This window comes from Anser cygnoides, chromosome 26, assembly GCF_040182565.1.
Source record: "Anser cygnoides isolate HZ-2024a breed goose chromosome 26, Taihu_goose_T2T_genome, whole genome shotgun sequence".
Lineage (NCBI taxonomy): Eukaryota > Metazoa > Chordata > Aves > Anseriformes > Anatidae > Anser > Anser cygnoides.
Genome location: NC_089898.1, coordinates 6,076,866 through 6,090,000, shown reverse-complemented (window position 1 = coordinate 6,090,000; position 13,135 = coordinate 6,076,866). Strand labels below are relative to the sequence as shown.

The following is a 13,135-nucleotide window of genomic DNA, read 5'->3' as shown; positions in this document are numbered from 1 at the left end:
GCAGCTGGATGCCAAGCCAATGCATGAACTGCTTTCCCCTGTATCTCCCATCACCCACTGCCTGCCAAAAAAACATACCTTGTTAGTCCAAGCAGGAAAACCTGCTTGAGTCTGACTTGTTAAATGCTGGAGTCCAGCCTTACCATACTCTGCCCACACAGGAAAACAGTATAAAGATGACAGCAGCTACTTGTCCTGTAACAAAGAAAAGGGAAAAATAAGAGAAACAAACCTTCTTCCTCCAAATATTACATGGAAATCAGACCCAAGGAGCAGACTGAATTTATCAGCTTGTATATATTAATGTTTTACTAAATACCTCCCAGAGAGAGGAGGAAGGAAGAAAAACAAAATCCGCAAAGCTAGCAAGATGCTTGATGAAGGCAGCCACCCTTAAATGATCATGATCACCCACTTTTCCTGGGCTGGAGGTTTTGACCTTCTCACTTGCAAAAAGTCACACAATTTTGGTCACATTGTTTTAAAACTAATCAACCCCACTACTGGTTCACAGCTCCATTGTCAACATAATGTTGACATAAACAAAAAATAATAAATAAACAGTGAAATAAACAGTGAAAAAAGTGCTTTTTTCACAGGCTTGTGCTGGGGGAGTGCTTCTTAAAAGGTTAAAGAAAAAAGCATCAAAACAGTCAGAAGAGGGAGACAGAGCCCAGCAGTCGAAATGTGGCACACTGCCTCGGGTACTTGGGCACCGAATCAAAGAAGGCAGCTTCTAGCTTCCTAAGTGTCCGTATTTAATAAAAAGGATGTCTAATAAACCCAGCCTTTCTTTGCTTAGCGGTGCTGCAGACATTGCCATTTTTAAGAAAAGAATTTTTCTTTGCATTTTGGTTTTGCAATGACTTCCCCCACTTGACAGTTGCAGCTACTACTGCTGCCCTGGGTGCTCACAGGAATTGGACATGTTCTGAGCGAAAACAGGTCTCGGATAGCCCATCCTCTGCATTTGCTGAGCTGCACACTTGACTTCGGGCTGCTGGGGGAAGCTTTGCCATTCATCAGCCTGATGGTAGGTTATTGCTGAGCCTGCCCCGGGGGAGCTCTGCAAAGGGTTTTACTGTTTTTTTTTTGTTTGTTTGTTTGTTTTTGATAAAAACACACATATTTTTGCAATTCATCTGCCTGAGGCTTCCCTCCATGAGCTTGTTTCCCAGCATGCCTCACTTACCTATTCCAGGGTTGGATGCAACATACACCAGCTCTTTAATTCTTATATCCTGAGCAATGCAGATGGGAATTGCTGCCTTGATCACCATGTTACTGTGCTAAAAAGTAAATGTTACAAAACAGAAAATTCCCCTTCTTACTCAATCTTTAGAGGTTGCTGTCTAGAAGAAATGAGTTATCATCATCTCCAGAGGCAACACCTTGCTGCAATAAAGCTGCCTTCAGTATAAAAATTGCTCACCTCTCTTTTTCCTTGCCTGGGGATAAAAGCTTCAGACACCAGGGTTCTCCCCCTGTGCAAGCCCTGCTCAAACAGAAAGTGTGCAGCTTGCTCTAGCAGGCACAGGCTGTGCCTCCCAGGGTATTTTAATCCTTTGGAAAAGCCTTTAGGAAGGATTCCCCAGAGTAAACTTCTCCGCTTCCTTTAGCTATGTCTTTCTGGGGCCTTGGCACATCCAGGAATCTACTATAAAGCCTCTATTATTTAGGATATTAGGCTAAATATAAATATAAAGATACCTCAAAATTGCTTCTTCCCTCACCAACAACCCGACCAATGTGCACCAAGTATAAACGACTTTGCAAAATAGAAGTCACATTTATTGTGTAAAAAGAAAATAAAGAAATGTACAAATGCTTCAAAATGCCAAAATAGTAAAAGGACCCTTGTGAGCTCATGCATCCACACAGTGCATTGCATTTTTATAACCTTCCAATGTTACTTTACAGTTTCCCCCAAGGTATTTCCTGAACCTGAGAAAATAAATCACATTATTTCCACATTCTACATCAGCTGCCTCTCTAAGAGCTTTGCTCCAAGCTTTGTTTTCCACCACTGCTTTCCATCTTCTGCCTTCTCACTCTGCTGTGTCAGACGGTGCCTTCTTCCTCCTTATCTTCTTCCTCCATGACATTGATGGGAATATAGCCCCCTTCCTTGGGCAAGCACCAGCACCAGCCTGCACCGCTCAGATCCACTGCCCCAAAGCTGAAATCACGTATCTCCAACATCTTGAAGTCCACGGTGTCCAGCTTGGAATACATCTCATTGAGCTTTTGCCAATACAGCCAAGCCATCACAAGGCCGACCACCTGCAAAATACATGTGTTAAAGCCACTATGGGCATGCAAACTATTTCTGAAGGTCTTCCCATGCAAGAGGAGCTGTCACTCAAATTTTCAAACCTGGGCACGAGATGGGAGAGAACAAGATACAGTAACATGAGCTGACAAAGCAGTGGACACATTGCTGAACTTGTTAACAGCTGTGTCCACCTCGTGAATTTGCACATTGGCCCTGACAGTGGAACATGTTGGATGTTGCTGCAAGCATTGCAAAGAGAGTGGCGCAGGTCCAGGTTCTTGCTAAAATTAAGATATTGCTGTGAGCACAGTGCCACTTGGGTTATTTCCCAATAACCCAAGCTGGCTGTCAGGGAAAAAAAAAAAAAATCTGATCTTGGGTTTGGGCTTAGATTTGATTTTTAGATCTTTAGGAAGGAAAAGAGAAGCATTTCAAAAAGCACAAGATTTCAAGTCCATTGCTTTGATTTTGCCTGACATTTCCTTTGCAGTGATATTGTGTGGTGGCTATGAACAAAATGCCAGTGAGAGAATGGATTAGGTGATAAGCAGTCACAAGACATTATTTGCAGAACAGACACTGATGAGGGGAATGGTGACAATCAGCATGTTCAGCACAAGGTGCCTATTTTGCACTACCCTTTTATCTATCTTGATTTCAGCAAATGGCACTTTCCTTACACATAAGGTTTATTCCCTATAGGGAAGATGCTCTGGGATACTGCAGAGGTCAATATCCCGGATACAAACAGTGCAGTTTTACACATGATGTTTTCAACGAACCAGGCTGGGATGGATAAAGACGACATTGTCTTGAGCCCTGGGGCTTTTCTGTTCATTTTTGAGGCTAACAGAATGAGAGCTAACGATGTTTTCTACATAGAAAAGAGTAAATAAATAAGCAAACTGCACTTGTACCATTCAACAACTGGCATCTCCTGCTGTACTGAAACACATTGCTTTTGGAGCTGAAAAATGTTATCAATCATTTACTGGGTCCTAACTGACCAGTTAAATAGTCTGGAGAGTGGGAACATTAAAAGAAAGATAAATGGGGTTAGCAGCAAAAGGTTGTAATGCATCTTAAATTAGGGATCATTTTATCCCAAAACGAAAAGGTAAACATGTTTGCCAAGAGGAGTCAACCTCCACAGGGGAAAAGCAAATCACCTAAGTGTCACCTGGTGACCTGAAAGCAAACAGGCAAACATGAACAGCATCGGCATTCATTAATTTGCCTTTCAGAGATGGAGAAATACCCTGCCATCTCCACTAGCAGCTTGCACCTTGCACAGAAAAAAACTCAAAACCACTCAATATTTGTTTTTCCTTCCCAAATTCACCTGCAGGTCGATCCCGAGGGGACCCCTCCACCCCCGGGACTGACAGTTCTTTGTTCAATGAGAAATGGGGAAAACTATGTCCATTCCAGATGCTCTCCCAAGAGGGAAAGGCCTCCCTGCCCTAAGTTTGAGCTTGCCCAATTCCCACTTTCCTAATTGCACTAATCCCCAAAGAACATCCTGCTTGTTTTACGTTCCACCTAGTTATTGCAAGCAAAAGGTATCTTTATTCCCTTGATAACAGGATTAATCACTGAAATAACAGATAGGGTGAAGGAGGCTGATGTGTGGTTATGGCTAGCAGTGCTTTCTCTGATTGCAGGAATTGCAGAAGTACTGGATTAATGCCATTAGGGTTCTTTGCTGGAAAATAAGACTGCAGATACTGAAAGAAAATTTGAACTCTGGAACTCCTTTTCTTGTCCAAATGGCCTGAAATCAGGTTATCTCACAGCCCTGGTAACTTCTATTTATGTAGCTGTGTAGCTCCCTGCTGCCCTTGAAATATTCACTGCTGTGATGCATTCTATATGTCTACTTCAGCAGGCAACTTCCTCCCAAATACTCTAAGAAATGACTTTAGCCTGTGTAGAGAGATAAGATTCATTCCTAATAACATGCACAGGACCAGAACGGTGCTGTGCAACCTTGTGGTTGCCCATGATCCAGCTTTCTTGTGGAGAAGCAAAAATAACAAAATATGACTTTGTCATGGAAACACCAGCAAGGGTGCTGCTTTCCTAATGCATATATGTCCTCCTCTTCAGTCCCCCAGAGCTGCAGAAACCTCTAGGCAGGGGTGCAGGAGGCCACGGCAAGGCTGCATGATGCTTGGAGACAGCTTCATCTGTCCAGTAACTTGAGGGAGAGCCCAGAGCAACTGCTCCAACATGAGTTTGGAAAATAAGCTTGTGCTAATTCATATTCAACAGCAGAGCCTTTAAGGATTTAAAAAGTTTTAAAATAATATGCAAATTTATGTCAAGCTTTAGCATTATCTACTTCCATTAGCATGCTATCACTGGACAGATTAAAAATGCACTGCTATGCTGTGAAAGGACAAAGAAAACTGAACCCTTTGAAATGACAAATTTTAAGACTAGGGTGTCATTTTTCATGAACCAAACAGTAATTCAGAAAAAGATTAGTGTTTACAGTAAGTTTAATGCAAATGGATCCTATTCTGCAAAACCAGCTAGGTTCGGGGACATACTGCTGGAAACATCTCTCCTGCTCCTCTCCTCCTGACAGCAAAGTGACGTTCCAGGTACCATGGGACACAGCATCCTAGTGAAACTGAGGATTTCTTTAAATGAATAAAAATACCCCAAGTCCTCAGTCAGCAGCCTGTATCCCCTAGCCTTCGCTCTCTGCTGAGTTATGAACCAAATTCCATTCCAGCCCAGCTCTAAATATCCTCTTTCACTTAATGAAAATAGAAAAAGCTGTCAGGAATATAGATGCATTCAATATCCCTGGCATCAAGGGCACCATGTTTTCCAGAAGTAAAGAGAATTCTAACATGAGAGCTGATTTTATTTCATTGCAATATGAAGGAAGGCTTTATTACAGAGGAGCATTTGACCAAAATGTATGAAGCATCAGGCAAAAAAATAAAAAAATTAAAAGCTGCTCTTCTCCTTGCCTTCCTCCACCTTGTAATGATAACCACGACTGAACAAGAACAGAACTGCTTGGAAGTTACTGCTTATGGATCACTTAATGTAATAAAATTACACGTTCTTTCTGGCTGGCATTCAGCAAAGTACAGAAACCACTACTGCCGGGGAAGGTCTCTATTCTGCCACTTTTTGAGCTTTTTGCAGGGGGATTCAGATGCACAGGCTCTGCATGGCGTACAATTTCATCAAGTAGGTGCTCTTACAGACACAGCTGTTTGCATGAAATAAATCCAAAGAACTCTGAGGGAAGCAATAAGGCATGCAGACCCACTACACAGTTGCGATATGATAGAAAAAGATCATTTTGCAATGATTACAATACATTGCAATTTGCATTGATAATGATATTTATGCTTTCATAGAATTATCAAATCATAGAATATCCTGAGTTGGAAGGGACCCACAAGGATCATCGAGTCCAGCTCCTGGCACCACACAGGTCTACCCCAAAATTCAGACAATATGACTAAGAGCACAATCCAAATACTTCATAAACTCCAACAGGCTTGGTGCCATGACTATGTCCCTGGGGAGCCTGTTCCAGTGTGTGACAAGCCTCAGAGAAGAACCTCTTCCTGATATCCAGCCTGAACCTCCCCTGTCGCAGCCTGACACCATTCCCTCGGGTCCTATTGCTGGTTACTAAAGAGAATAGATTAGCGCCTGCCCCTCCACTCCCCCTCATGAGGAAGCTGTAGACTGCGATGTCTCCCCTCAGCCTCCTCTTTTCCGGGCTGAACAGGCCAAGTGACCTCAACTGCTCCTTGTATGTCTTCCCCTCTAGGCCGTTCACCATCTTCGTCGCCCTCCTCTGGACACTCCCCAATAGTTTCACATCCTTTTTGTACTGTGCTGCCCAGAACTGCACACAGTGCTCAAGGTGAGGCTGCACCAGAGCAGTGCGGGACAACCACTTCCCTCGACCGACTAGCAATGCCGTGCTTGACGCACCCCAGGATACAGTTGGCCCTCCTGGCTGCCAGGGCACACTGCTGGCTCATATTCAACTTGCCATCAACCACAATGCCCAGATCCCTCTCCAGGGGGCTGCTCTCCAGCATTTCGCACCCCAGTCTGTACATATAGCCAGGGTTGCCCTGTCCCAGGTGCAGGACCCGGCACTTGCTCTTGTTAAACTTCCTGCGGCTGGTGATTGCCCAGCTCTCCAGTCTGTCCAGATCTCTCTGGAAGGCCCTTCCACCCACAATAGAGTCAACAACTCCTTCCAGTTTAGTATCATCAGCAAATTTGCTCAAAACACCTTCTAGTCCTACATCCAAATCATTTATAAAAACATTGAAGAGGACTGGCCCTAAAATGGAGCCTTGGGGGACCCCACTGGTGACCAGCCGCCAGCCTGATGCAGACCCATTTACCACAACCCTTTGAGCCTTACCCGTCAGCCAGTTATTCACCCATCGTGTGATGTTTTTGTCTAGCTGTATGCTGGACATTTAGTCCAGTAGGATCCTATGGGAAACTGTCAGTTTCAAAAAGCTTTACTGAAATCCAAAAAGATCACATCAGCTGGTTTCCCTTGATTGACTAGATGGGTGATCTTATAATAAAAGGAAGTCAAGTTAGTCAAACATGACCAACCCCTCGTGAACCCACATTGGCTGGGACCAATGACTGCATTGTCCCCCAGGTGCGCTTCAATAACTTCAAGGATAATCTTCTCCGTATTTTTACCAGGCACTGACATGAGACTGACAGGCCATTAGTTGCCAGGGTCCTGTTTCTTGCCCTTCTTGAAAATTGGTAGAACATTTGCCAGCTTCCAGTCAGCTTTCAGTGGCACACAAAACTGGGGATTTTTTGCAGTGACACCTATGGAAAAAACACGCTGCAGATGATATTATTTGAGAATTACTGCCTTTGTTCCCACCTGAACACTGCAGGAGGAAGCCCACAAAGGCTTGCATGTGCATATCCTTCCTGCACCCCTCCCTTTGCAAGCATTTCTCCGCACTGGCATATGCTGCCCACTTTGTCACCTGCCCCCCCAGACACCTTGCACCAGAATCAGGACAGGAAACTTTGCCAAACGAAAGCACCACAAAGCAAGGCAAGTCCTTAGGGCCGTGCAGATACCTGGATTATTATATTTTAACCCAGTACACACACAACATTGCACCAAAAAGGACATAGCTGGTAGCTTTTTAAAAATAAATAAATAAATAAATGTCTAAATGCAGAGCAGAACAGAAACAGGGCAGATACCCGCTGCCAATTCCCACGTCTCTGCCTCCTCCCAGCTGCAAATGAGTAGCTTTGAGATGATCCAAAGCAGCATCTTGCAGCAAAGACCAACCACAGCCAAAGACCTTTTGGGGTTAAACAGTGCTTTGGGACTTGCCTGGAAAGCAACAGATGAAGTTTGCCCCAACCACCTGATTTGGGTAGAACAACTTCATCTTCCTTTTGAACCAGCAAAATGGAACGGGTGAGTGGGACATCTGCCATCAGCAAGGGCCAGCCATAAACTCTCCCATCCAACCCAAGTAGCTGAAGAAAATTTATGTCTGTCATAAAGAAAAAACCTAAGTGCTTCAAAGCACAAATTCTCAGGGATTTTATCTCTGGCCGTGGGTGCTGTACAATGACTACAAGCTGCCTGGGAGGATGGAAAGAAGATGGATAGAATTCATTCACCACTTGCTCCTATATTTTTGGCTATCTATTCTGCTCTCTTTATAGAGCAATTTTACAGCTGTAACAGAAATGTCTCATCTCTCCCCCACCCCGACAAATGAGGACAGGGCTAAAGATGACAAGGGCAGTTTTTTATATCCTCCCACCACGCTTAATCAAAACACTGACTTGTATTTCTCTTGTCCCCATGACTCTTGGGGAGAGGAACTTCCCTGTTCCAGCACAAATGTGTGGGGACAAGCAGACAGGAAAGGGCAGTCCTTTTTTTTTTTTTTTTTTGGTTTGTTTAACTTGAAGATCCAGTTATAAATTCTCATTTAAACCCAAAAGGTTTCCATGAATGTCTGGAATTTGGCGTGTCTGCCTCACTCTGAAACACTTGTGAATTTTCTCTATGCAAAACAGCAAAAGCTCAGCAAGCAAATTAAAACCATATTATTTTGTCCAGTAATTATTTCTAGCTAACTTAGAATAGTGACACTAATTATAACTGGGCACTGTATCATGATTAAGCTATGGGTATCTGCCTGTCTGTCTGAGCAGGGACACCAGGGCACTGTCTGATGATGTTTCCTAATCATTGCTCCAGAAAGTAAATAGCTATTGCACCTGACACAGCAAATGTGTCGCTACATTCACTACTATTACTCCAAGGCATGAAAAGCTGACATATTACAAGAGATATCCAGAAAAGGTTGGAAATCGATGGTCTGGTGGTCTCAGTGCCTGTTCACTACTTGTTTTTCATTTTTCTAATGGCAGTGAAACATTCTGGTTCTCACTTCAGCGTGATCTGTCACAGATATAACCTAATATTGAGGTTCTTGGGATCAACACATCAACATTTTTCCCCTTGAAGCTGACAGCAGCATTTGGGAAGCTGAGGGGTCCTGCATCTCCCATCACCAACGCTGCCTTCCTTAACCCATTTCAAACAAGATAGCGTCAGTCCTAATTACCAATTTCCTGCCAATATCACAAGACCAAAATTGAATTAATACAGAGGTTTGGGATACTTCAACACAACTAATTATAATTACGTCTCTTCCCACACTAGGATAAGCTAAATGTATAGAAGTATTTGAGGCTACATGCCAATTCCTGTGGTTCTGGTGTGGTGCAAAGACCTGAGCTAGACATGAACAATGTATTTCTATCTCCCATGTAGGTGCTATAAGATTTATAACAAGGTTCTTTGCTGCCCAGCTGCATCCTTGACGAGGTGCAGATTTGCTCACTGTTTCTTGGTGGTTCTACTTGTTCTTTCAGGTAAAACCTTTATGCAGGAAGAATAGGTCTCAACAAGGCAGATATGACTGAAATTTGATTGCTATATCCTCCTTATTTGGAAATACTCATTTATTGGTGGCTCATATGCAATCTCTTCCACGTCTGGCAAAAGAAAGTGCGCTCCAAGTCAACATCATTTTTGGAAGCAAAGGAAGTGAGGGCTCAGTGCTCATCCTGATATTATACAACAAGAGGTCTGGAAAACTGCAGATGTTTTCCCTTAGGGGTGTGCATATTCTCCAGGAGATCAGCAGTTTCATTTGGGGTGGAAAGGTTTTACTGTGGGCCTGTGCAGACCACTCAAAAGGAGCTCAGCTCCTTTAGTTGCTTTTTCCTGGGTAATCAATCATGCAAAACTCAATGTGGCTTTTGCTCGACAAAGGCAAAAAATAAAGATGGCACATAGAAACAAAATGATGCTCAAGGACCCTTGCAGGGTGAGGGACATTAACCATGTCCCACTGCATCACGCTCCTGGTAAAATCAACTCTGGGCATGGAGGAAATAATCCATCAGCCCAACGAGTGTCTTCTGCAAGCAAAACTTTCTGCAAGAAAACACTTTTTCACTCAAAAATTTCTGGCTGCATAGCTATGAGCCTGGCTATGGAAGTCCTCTCTCATTTGGGTGGCTGTAAATCTGAATGGATCATGCTAAAAAGAATAGCTGAACCATTTCAAGGTGTCCCAGAGTTAATAAAGTAAAAGGCAAATATTTGTCTTTTATTGGCTCTCCCTTCCATGAATTAGTATTTATCAGCAGGGTTCTCACAGAGGTCACAGACTGCAGACAGAAAAATACTTTTTACTCTCCTTTTCCACTTCTTTCAGCATACATCAGTTGCTTGAGAATATATTGCCTTCCAGCCCCTGGAGCAGCTTAGATATTAAAAAGGAAACAAAATACAAAATAATTGAGAATGGGAAAGGGAAGGGGAAGGGAAAAGGGATGGGGAAGAGGAAGGGGAAGGGAAAGGGAAAGGGGGAAGAGGAAGGGGATAAGGAAGTGGAAGGGAAAGAGGATGGGGAAGGGGACGGGGAGGGGAGGGGAAAGGGGAAGATGGAAGGAAAAGGGAAAGGAGAGGAGGGGAGGGGAGGGGAAAGGGGAGGAGAAGGGAGGGAAGGGGAAGTGAGGAATGCTGACTGAGAGAGCATCATGGTATGCAAAGGGGAAAAAGCAAAGCACAAGGTTACTTGGTTTATTTTAACTACAAATGCACACTGTAAACTCCTCGGATATTCTTACTAGAAGCAGGGAAAGTAGGGATGCAGCCACTAAAACAACAAATTTACTTGCTTCACTACACCTTCTGAGGGACCTGGGTTGCTTCACAATTAAACATTAGTAGTAAAAGGCCCCAATGTGAATTTGCCACTGACTGCCAGCAGCTAAATTAAAATGCATTTTTGATACTGATACGAAATGCATCAGTTTAGTTTCAGTCTGCAGCTTGGCTGAGAAGGGCAAAGAGACAGGATTGTTACTGAAGAATGAAACAGGGAAAAAAGAGAAAACTAAAGGTACTCTCAAAAGCCGAAAAATAATTGAGTTGGTGCATTCATGCTTCACTCTGAAGTAAGAAAAATGAACACAATCATATCCTCACTCTCAAAACAAGCTTGATGTTTCTTGATGGCTTGCTTAAAAAAGGCAGAGACATCTGTGATTTAAGAGTGATCTTAAAATTAGAGACTCCCTATCACCTGCACCACCCAGGTTGGTGACATTCCCAGGCAAGACTTCTCCCTGCTTTCTCACTTACTTGATCAATTCAGTACCTGTTTTACAGCTTCCCCAAACCCAATTAGATAAACATTAGAATGTATGCGAAAACAAAGCCAAGCCTTGTACCGTTAGGTCTCTTATGTATAAATTTCAGAAATAAATAAATAAGTAAATTCAAGGACTTCCCACATTATGGAAAATCAAAATATGGTGGTTTCCCACATCTGAGTAGGATGGAAAGCCTAATTATTACTAACAGCAATAATTGCTCAGACATATGCTTTCTATGGGCAATCTGCGTCAGCCAAAATTTTTCTTGGGTACTTCCTTCTGTGTAAGAAGGGCCAGAACATTGCTTACTCCAAATACAAGCACAAATCTTGGCACTTGGGTGACGAACACCGGCCAAGCTCAAAATCCCACCTATGAGCCCTTGAGCTGCTCATCATCACAGGCGAGGCTGAAGTTTGTTGCTAAGGAGAGTTACACTTTTAGGAAAATCGGGCAAAACCCAAAGCTGGACTTGGGATGTGGATTTTGGTTCCAACCTTCTTCCTGGCATCCTGCAAGCTTTCCATCAAGGTGGTTTGCAGCTATTTTTGAGATTAACACAAGTGCACAGTGAGGCAGATGTACTGTGCAGAACATGACAAATACCCAACAACCAAAGATGAGACATGCTAATATGTTCATTCAAGCCAAAGTTCAAGACACTATCACCTCTCCATGTCAGCGGTGCTCTCCCCTCTTCCACTCCAACTGGCAATTCGAGGACAATATTCTCACCCTGGCTTCCAATGGCAGCTGCTGGGGATGAATCTGTTTCTAGACTGACAGTTCTTGGCAACAGAGATGGCCATTTGTAACTTAATTCCCTTCAAAACTTGACAGCATCAAATCCAATTTATATTTAAAACCTGGAAATCATGAGCAGATGGGAAGAACAAGATTCTCCAACTGAAGAGCATTTAATGGCATGCCAGAAAAATCACAATGCTTGCTCAAAAGCACTTCATATTCATCAAGGCTCAGCGATTATTGCCATTTCTGGTTTGTCTCCCTATCCTTCCCAATTAAAAGCGTCATGCTGGGAGGTTAATGGGTAATGCAACAGGAAGCTCCTGTAATGGGCTCTAGACATCCTGCAAGGCAGACAGTAATGGTAACCTCTATTATGGCACTTTCTCACCCCATTTCCGTGCCCATTTGTATTGGGTTTATGTGGCAAGGTTCTGGGGGTTGCAGGGGTGGCCTCTGTGAGAAGAGTCCTGAAGCTGCCCCATGTTAGATAAGAGTCAGTCCCAGACAGCTGCAAAGGGACCCGCTGCTGCCCAGAGCCAAGCCAAAAAGCGATGTTGGTTGCGCCTGTATGAGAGCCTATTTAAGAAAAGGAAAAAATCCTGCTGTGCAACAGCAGCAGCTGTGCAGCTGGGAGAGCGAGGAATGAGAAACAGCCCCTGCAGCCCATGGCGCACCATGGCGGAGCAGATTTCCATGCTGCAGCCCATGGAGGAGCCCACAGCGGAGCAGGTGGATCTGCCCTGAAGGAGGCTGCGGCCTGTGGAAAGCCCCCACAGGAGCAGGCTCTGGGCTGGAGCTGCAGCCCATGGAGAGCAGCCCACGCAGGAGCAGGGGACCTGGCAGTAGCTGCTGCCTGTGGGGGACCCAGGTTGGAGCAGTTTGCTCCTGATGGATGGACCCTGTGTTACTGACCCATGTTTGAGCAGTTCTTGAAGAGCTGCTGCCTGTGGGAAGCCCATGCAGGATCAGTTTGGGAAGGATGGCATGCCATGGGAGGGACCACACGTTGGAGCAGGGGAAGAGAGTGACCAAGAAGGAGCAGCGGAGATGAAGCACTAGGGACTGACCACAGCTCCCGTTTGCCCATTCCCCTGTGCCGCCTGGGGGGAGGACATTGAAGAGGGTGGATGGGGGGAAGGTGTTTTTAGCTTGTTATTAGTTCCTCACTGCTCTAGCTTGTTAGTAATAGGTAATAAATTTCTCTTATCTCCCTATGCTGAGTCTGTTTTGCCCATGACAATAATTCTGGAGTGATCTCCCTGTCCTTATCTTAGCCCTTGAGCCCTTTCCATCATATTTTCTCCCCCTTTCCATTTGAGGAGGGGCAGTGAGAGAGCAGTTGTGGTGGAGCTCAGCTGCCCAGCT

The 13,135-nt window shown here is 44.2% G+C and overlaps 1 protein-coding gene across 2 annotated transcripts in view; it reads right to left on the bottom strand.

Moving 5' to 3' along the window:
- LOC106047651 (tetraspanin-15-like) overlaps positions 1-13,135 on the bottom strand; it is a 56,530-nt gene that overhangs the window by 814 nt on the left and 42,581 nt on the right. For both annotated transcript variants that reach the window (XM_013199237.3, XM_048055061.2), the window contains one exon: positions 1-2,283. This exon is cut by the window's left edge and continues 814 nt beyond it. In XM_013199237.3, the coding sequence (XP_013054691.1) occupies positions 2,062-2,283 (222 nt within the window). In that variant the 3' untranslated portion in view covers positions 1-2,061. The remainder of the gene's footprint in view (positions 2,284-13,135) is intronic.